An 8,348-nucleotide genomic window follows, 5' to 3' on the forward strand; every position below is an offset into this window, starting at 1 on the left:
ACGAGCACATTCAAAAGAGGCAGCATAGACATGGTTCAGTTTACAAGCCATGGAAGAAATAAAGATTCTGACGTTTTCATCTGTCTGACTTCTCTCACTGAACATAGATTAGGTGCCCCAGACTTTCTGCTGGGGAATGAAGGTCAAGCAAGAAGAGAACCACTAGGAATGAGACCATCACAGATAAAGTTTTACTCTATGGAGAAGAAAAGCAAAATACATGTGCAGGTTGCAGCAGAGCTAAAACGGATTCATGCTGGATAAACACAAACACGAGGAAGCCAGCATTTGGGGACCAGCTACTCTAAGCAAATGGCACTTACTACAGCCTTTGCTTTCAGAACGTTTTTTTTCACCTTAGCTTTTGTTCCCTCCCCCACCCACACACACACACACACACACACACACACACACACACACACACACACACACACACATTTTCTCTATAGTCTGAAATTTAAATGAGATTTTTCTTTAAACACAGGCAGATTTTTTTTTAACTATTAAGGTTGATTTAGGTTGGCCACTACGTACACAGGAAAAGTGACTGATTTGCTTACTAGTCAGAGAAAGCCAGGGTGTATGTCCTTAACATAGTGTATGCAAGATGCAGAGTGGTCTTGGATGGATGGGTGGATGGATGGATGGATGGATGGATGGATGGATGGATGGATGTGGGTGGATGGATGGATGGATGGATGGGTGGGTGGGTGGGTGGGTGGTTGGATGGATGGTTGGATGGTTGGATGGATGGATGGATGGGTGGCTGGATGGATGGATGGATGGATAGGATGGATAGGTGGGTGGATGGATGGTAGATGGATGGATGGATAGATGGATGGATGGATGGGTGGGTGGGTGGATGGATGGATGGATGGATGGATGGATGGATGGATGGATGGATGGATGGATGGATGGATGGATGGGTGGGTGGATGGATGGATGGATGGAACAGAACAGAGACTAAATTTTGTTAAGTAAATAGGTGATGTTTTCCCTACACAAAATGAGTAGCTCACAGCTGCTCCTTTGCCCCAAAATTCCAACAGTACCATATAGTACCTTCATTAAACATTTGGGCCCCAGCTGGAGGTTAGTCCCCTGGATTTTCACATCTGTTCCCAGGAAAAGCTATATGCCCTTTAACTTTACAAAACAAATCTATGTAAATAAATTTGTCCCTAACACTTACACATTTTAGATAAAATCATGTAGCAGATAGAAATTATTTTTAAATCAAATTGAATGAAATATTAATAACTCACTTTGCTGGTTACAATCACAAGGTCATAAAACACAGGAATATATGTTCCTCATGATGTTAGGCCTGCTTGTTATAACAGTGAAATTATGGACCTACACTAGGTCAAGTTAAAGGTGCTCGACCTTTTCTCCTCAAATGGAAGTAACGCATTTGTTCACTAAGCATAACCTGCTTATGTACTAGGTGTGGACTCCTGTGTTGATGCACCTTTAAATAGTTCATTTGAGTCATCCAGGAGTAAGTTATTTCCTTTGCTGCTCTTCCACCTTGCTTAAAGCTGAATATTTAAAACATGGAAACAGCCTGGACCAGACCTTGTCAGCATACTAGCAAGGGTTGCATCTCTTGTTTTTTGCTACTATTTCAGGATTAGTTCACTTGTTGCTACCCAATTGGCCCAGTTTTAAGAGACTGTCCTAGTTTATTTTTTCTTCAGGAATCTGTTGCCTTATCTCTTTACCACTTCCCAAGACAGCTTTTTATGTTGCTTTCGGTTTGCCATTGCCTGTACCAGAAGTAAAGTTTAGCATCAGTTACTGTTTCCAAAATGCTGTTCAGATAGGATCGCCTCTGGAGCAGAAATGCTATGCAATGCCCCTCTGCCATTGTTAGCTTTGACCTAATGACTTCCTCACCTTCATAGCACACATAGCAGCACCCTCAGGTTTGTGAAGGTGAAGGTGCCTGGTCTTCACTGCAAATGACAACAACTCCTTAGTTGAAACAAACAAACAAATTCTGATTACCAATAAGATGAGAAAGGAAGTCTCTGAAAACCAAACTAAACGATTAAAACCCTTTTAAGGCATGGCTATCAGAGTGTTTCCCTATTTCTCTGTACTTTGCCTTTGTTTTGAATGTTGACCACATCGTTGGAAGAAATAGGAACATGACATGGCTTTGAAGAGAAGCCACAAAGAGCTGCTCACTTATACGTCTTCTTTTCTAAGAAAAAGCTATACGATACCAGCAAATATGCAAGAATAATGGGCAAAATTCTGGGAAATTTGGTAGATTACAGCCATATCTGAGCAATCTGCTTTCAACTGCTTTTGGAACTTTACTACCCCTGAATGTGATAGTCACTCCCTATGACAACTTCGAATTACCACTGTCACAGATTTGCTCTGATTATAGTTATATTTAACTGTTTTCCAATGACTCAGCTAGGTTCCAGATAAATAATATTTGGAATATAAAGAAGAACTTTATAAACCTTTTACAACCTACAAATGTATTAGTAGTGAGCTAACTGACGATATACAAACTCAGAATATGACATCTAATACTTCATATGACAAAATTTCATTCATGAGTATTTCCAGTAATAATTACTTGTCCATCCATGGAGGAATGTCCTCTCTCACTCTGTCTTTCTCTCTTCTTGTGTGTATGTATGTGTCTGTGTGTTTATGTATCTCCATGTGTGAATGTATACAAGATATACACTGTGCAGACAGAAGTAGAAATCAGAGTTGACACTCTTTTGTCTCAGTCCTAATGTTCTGTCTTGTTTGAAATGGGGTTTTTGTAGTTATAACAATAAGCTTCGAAGGATTCACCTGTATGATATTCTTACACATAAGAGCCCTGGGATTACAGAGGCACACGCTGTGTCCAGTCTTACACTGAGCCTGAAATTCAAAGTCAAGTTACTATGCTTTTGTGGCTGTGCTTTTACACTCTAAGCCATACCCACAGATTTTATCTATGGATTTCACCTTCTCAGATATTAGCTCTTATGAACTGAGGTCTAGACTGCTTTCTCCTTTCATCCCAAGCTTTCCTTCTACAAGAAGCTATCTCTTCCACAGACCATTATCCCCCGATTCTTGACAGAATCAGGTGGACAAATTAAATTTCTCTACTGAGCCCTAAGCAGGGTACTATCATTGAAGAAGCAAGTGAAGTGTGTGATATCTGGGGTACTGGGAGGACCATGGCAGTCTAATGTGCTTATAATTTCCTCATGCTTACTAACATGTTTTCAGAAATTATGTTAGATGACCTGAACAAAAGAAGACAAATTTATGTGAATTTTTCAAAGTACAGCCTGATCAATGAAATCCACCAGTCATTTGAGCCTGCTCTGGTCCATTTTAAAAGAATCCATAGACCAAAGCCAGAGTTGCTTTGATATTTTAGAATTTTGAGTTGCATTAGACTTATTATTAAGTGGTTACATTGCAAATGTTGTGCTTCGCATAGGCTTCTTGATGACTCCATGTCTCGTAAAGGTTTTGGAATTGGTTCAGATCTGTATGAGTCCAAACTAACCTGTGCGATATTATAGTAGAAAAGTCACTATGCTTGCCTCTTATATACATTTATGAGACCAGTGTTCTGGAGAACACTGAAACTTTTCTTCCTTATTCAACACAAGAGAAAACACTTCTCAAATAAATCCCACTTAAAATTTTTAGTAAAAACTGTGTAACTTGAACTATGGTTCATTCTGAGTCTCTCTACCCTAGTTTAGGTGCTGCTCTTACCAAATTAACTTTCTGTAGAGTAGGCCTTCAAAAAAAATTACATACTTTCCTTTTACTTCTTTATTTAGGACATTTAATATAATCTTTCTTCCCCTTCAATTATGTGGGTTGCTGATTTTTCGCAATTTCTGAAATTTCCCTGTAGAATGATCTACACTCTCGCTTTTCTTTCCCAAAAAAACATTCCTTTTTATAAATAGCCGTTCAACTCAAGGGATATGGTTGGAATTAACTTCAGACATGCAGACTTCTTGAACCTGGGTGATTTGGAATTATCAAGACGAGAGAAAGGAAAGAATGAGCACCTTAGTCACAAAGAGACGAAGAACAGAGAAGGTGGCATGTGATGTGTACAGCTAACAGAGCAATACCACCAAGGTATCATAGAGAGAAGGTACCAGAGATTTCTCCAGGAGTCAGGTAAGGTAAGCCATGATACTATGTGTAGAAAGAGAAGGTCCGGTCTGAGATGAACTAGGGAGGCCCTGACACTGTGAGACACTGATTTCCTTCTATTTGAAGAGAGAGTAGAGTGCTATGTAAGCCCTTATCCTGAAGATAAGGTTTTCAGAAAGTGCCAAGATGCATAACTATTTATCTGTTTCACTGCCCATCAGTATTTGTAGATTTAAAATGTACTTTCAGTAAGGAAAAAGAAGGAAAAATATATCTGAAATTTAGACAAGCCCTAAACCATGTGAGTCCTTTTCCTATTGATGTGCTTCGCCTTCTGGATGATAGGTGCCTCTCGTCAACCTCAGAAATGGTATCTTACTGCTACTGCATAGACCCTGACAGTGCGTGTCCATACAGCATGGCTTCTCGTGTTTAACTTTAACTACAAACATGAATTACTTCTTATCAGCTTGTATTAGCATGTTGGAAATAATTCTACACACCAATCAGTAAATCCCCTTCCAGTATGATTTCCAGGGAGAGTTTTGTTTATTGATAGCCTGTCTTCTATAGTAATACATACAATGAGAAACTAAAACATTTTATTTCCTATAGCCAAAATATCTCTTCATATGTGTGTGTGTGTGTGTGTGTGTGTGTGTGTGTGTGTGTGTGTAAAATTTGCCTATCTAAAAACTACAGACAGACTCTAGGCATATTTAAATATAAAATGTCTATATATCGCTATGGCTCCATATAGCATAACATATGGAAGTCAGGTGATAGATTTTCAATCTAACCAATATAAGGAATATGAGTTTTATTTTTACAATTTAATAGACACAACTGGCTGGCTCACATAACTCTACAGTGGACTTTTTATGAAGTCAATGTCTCCTATGTCTCCTACTTGACAAAGAAAAAGGACTCCCAGAAGCAATTTTGTCTGTGAGTTTCTAACTAAGTGATTCTTTATATAACACTTAGTCTTTATGTTTACCAGGAAAAATTATCAATTGAAACTCTCAGCCTATAATTATAAGAAAGTGTGACAAATGAAAAAGGGGAAAACTATTAAAATATGCATTTGCATTTTACCATGCTAATATTCTCAGAAGTCTGTCTGAAAATTCTGTTAGAGATACTGGATCTCCCTTTGATTGCAGAAGTCAATTACATCACTCCAGAAATAGTTTAAACTAACCAGATGCATCCAAAGACACCATTCACAGAACTAAAAAGACACCAAATGCTTTAACAACTAGCTCTGTGAACACTGTGAAATATGCTTAACTTTCTATTAGATGGGAACTATCTTACCCAAGAGCCTTTTATAAGTTTTGGGTCTTACAGTCTGCGAAAATATATGTGAGGGAGGGCCCAGAAATACCAGTCTGCGTTTTTCTCCTAAAGTAAATGTAGTATTTCTCTCCTACTAAGCAGCATCGGAACCTATAGAGTATACCAGTTGATGGATATTAAAGTTCGCCACTCTGAAAAAGATGAAAAATCCTATCAGACAGGAAGCATACCCTTCAGATTAGTGACAGGCGCCAAACAGGAACACTAGTCAGTCTTTATTTTCAGTGTCGCTAAGCATGCTCAGCGACAGAGGGTACAACTTTTCCTTCTCATTGAAGTGACACGTATTGTGTTATGCCTTCACCTACACATCACTGAGCAGAAAAGTTCCCTAGCAATAAAACTGTCTGCTCTTGGTTAAGCATGAGGCTGTTCGAGGGAGATAAACTATCAGTACGGGGGAGAGAGAAAGGTGGTGATGGTGATTATGACCATGAATCTGATGAATAACAACAGACTTAAGGATTTCTTGACGGAGAAGAAAGGAAATGTTGTCTCTATTCTCTCCTCGTTTCTCCACACGAGTAAACATCAGGATTTAAAAGCCAAAATTTTTAGAGGCTTTATTCAGTAGTTGTGTAGTTTCATTCTCAGATTAATAATATGGCTTGGAGCACATAAGGCTGCAGGAGAAACTGTGATAGAGTAGGAAGAGTTTTAAAAAGAAAAAATGCAAGCCCTTCCCTCCCAAGGGAGCCTACCCAAAGCTCATAGTGAGTCCCATTTTCCCTTTGCCCCCTCCCCCACGCCCGCCAAGTAAACAAAAGCATTGAAATTGCAACACTGTGAAACTCCTCAGAGTAAATTATAAAAACCAGAAGTGCCAAAAGATCACAAGTAAAATTTGGGATTCAGGATTTACCTGCTCTGATCCCAGTTGGCAGCAAAAAGGACTAGAATCTTCCTCCCATAGTGGTCCAGATTGGCCAGGCCCCCAGGAAAGCCGTCCTTCAGTGCCTGCTTGATGCCAGGGTCAGTGGCCTTGAAGCTTTTGAACATATCCAGGTTCTGCTGCCGGTACTCAAAGTATTGGGCCAAGAGGCGGAAAGCCTCGAAGTGATGAAATTTCCTGGCCCGCAAGAAGCGTAAAATGAAAGCGTCATCCGTGCGCAGAAAGCCAATGTCCGGTCTAGTGATGACCATGTCCCTTACTTCTTGGATGTCCTGGTGCAGAGTGTCTGGGTTCTCATTGAGTTCCAGGCGAGCTTTCTCCAAGGTCTCGGGAGAGAGACCAGCTTGCAAATGAGTCATTGTCCCCTTGGACCCAAGCTGTCCACTCTGACTCTCTCTTTGTGTGTCCAATAATATACCTGGCACTTGTCACCTCCACACCACACTCTGGCCTCCAGTCTCTTCACTGCTGCTTCCTTTCCTGTACAAGAAACGGTTCCTCTTCTGTTTTAAGTCAAGTATCCTGTTGCTCCTGCTTTTCCCCACAGCTTTTCTGAAGAGGTAACTTCTCCCCCCACCCCCTAGCACCCCTTAAAAAACAATGCCCCCATTAGAAGTGAGCCTTTGGACAGGCCCTGCAAGCCTGCCTCTTTTCTTTTACCACTCAAAATTCAAAAAAAAAAAAAAAAAAAGGAAACCCTAATTCCAACTAGCATGGGTGCTCTCGGGGCTTGGCTCTGCCTTCGCTTGTCTTGCAAGATGTAAGGAAAACAAGTCATGGACATCACAGCCCCAGCACTGTTACGGTTCCTGCTGAAGGATGTGCCTGCCACAGATAAAGATGAGAATTCTGATTAATAATAAGGTGGCTCTTCAGCTCTGGAGAGGCGGGGAGGGAGCGTCTTTGGCAGAAAGAGAAAGAGGAAGGAAAAGAAGCTCATTTCTCTCTGCTTATTCAAGGATGCTATTTTTATAGGATGTCGTTGTGTGATTTTTTTTTTTTTTACTTTAGGTTATTACGATCCAATTAGGGGAGACGCAGATAGTGCACCTCTTCCACACACCGTGAACTCATAAGGCTCCAGCTGGGTTTTGGGTACCGTTGACAGGGGCGTGGGCTCACCCTCACCCCCGCCCCCAACTTCTGCCTAGTCTCTCCCTTTATTTCTGGAGACTTGCCAAGGAAGTGGAGGATAATGATAAGGACAGGAGGAAACCTCTTTGGGAGCAAAGATGTCAAAACCAGGGTGGGTGCTGGGAGTTGTGGTGCATGAAATAAAAATGTCTCTATTTTTCCTATAACGCCTCCCCCCCCCCCAAGCCAGAAAGAAGAAAGAGTAGTCAGTTCCTACCAGCAAACCAGGAGGCAGAGACGCTAAGCAATGCGGCACTCCCCTGCATCCATCAGCCCTGGCTTCTGTAGCGGCAGTGGGGGCGACAACACCATCAACTCCTCTCAAAGGGATGGAGCAAGCCGAGAGAGATGGTGGCTACGACCCGCCTGAGGATTCACCGGGGAGCAGCCTCGGCCACCTCAGCCAAGGACAGCCCGCCTCTGTCAGCAGGAAGGGTGGGGACCGGCAGAGCTAGGACCTCTGATGCCCCAGGTCCTCGCCCGGCCCAGCCATTTTCGCCTTCGAGACAGGAAGAAGGGAGGGGATGGGAACGCCGGGACGAAGCAGGCCACGAGGGCTGCGGCCGCCTTTACCTTTGTGCGCCCAAACGGTGGTGCGGCGCGACCCGCACGGACTGTTCCAGTGCAGCCGCTGGGTCCCGCGCGCCCCTGGGGCTGCCGAGCCCTCTGCTGCTAAAAGAGGATCCGGCTCAGCCCAACTCTTGATTATCCCAGAAGAGAGCTCCTAGCGACGTAAGCGTTGTAAGCGCTCGCGCAAGCACTCCGCACCTCTCTTTGCCTCTCAGGGGCAGGACTGCAATTTGGGAGA

At 42.3% G+C, this 8,348-nt stretch overlaps 1 protein-coding gene across 3 annotated transcripts in view; it reads right to left on the bottom strand.

Annotated features, from left to right (window-relative positions):
- Clvs2 (clavesin 2) overlaps window positions 1-7,856 on the bottom strand; it is a 95,187-nt gene extending 87,331 nt beyond the window's left edge. The window contains exons 1-2 of one of the 3 annotated variants that reach the window (XM_032894872.1): window positions 7,758-7,856; window positions 6,377-6,886 (exon numbers count right to left, since the gene is read on the bottom strand). In XM_032894872.1, the coding sequence (XP_032750763.1) occupies window positions 6,377-6,765 (389 nt within the window). In that variant the 5' untranslated portion in view covers window positions 6,766-6,886; window positions 7,758-7,856. Of the gene's footprint in view, window positions 1-6,376; window positions 7,004-7,757 lie in introns of those variants that run through there. The other 2 variants (XM_032894874.1, XM_032894873.1) reach the window with 2 other exon arrangements.
- Between the last annotated feature and the right edge of the window lie 492 nt (window positions 7,857-8,348).

The sequence above is a fragment of the Rattus rattus genome, chromosome 2 (genome assembly GCF_011064425.1).
Source record: "Rattus rattus isolate New Zealand chromosome 2, Rrattus_CSIRO_v1, whole genome shotgun sequence".
NCBI classification, from domain to species: domain Eukaryota; kingdom Metazoa; phylum Chordata; class Mammalia; order Rodentia; family Muridae; genus Rattus; species Rattus rattus.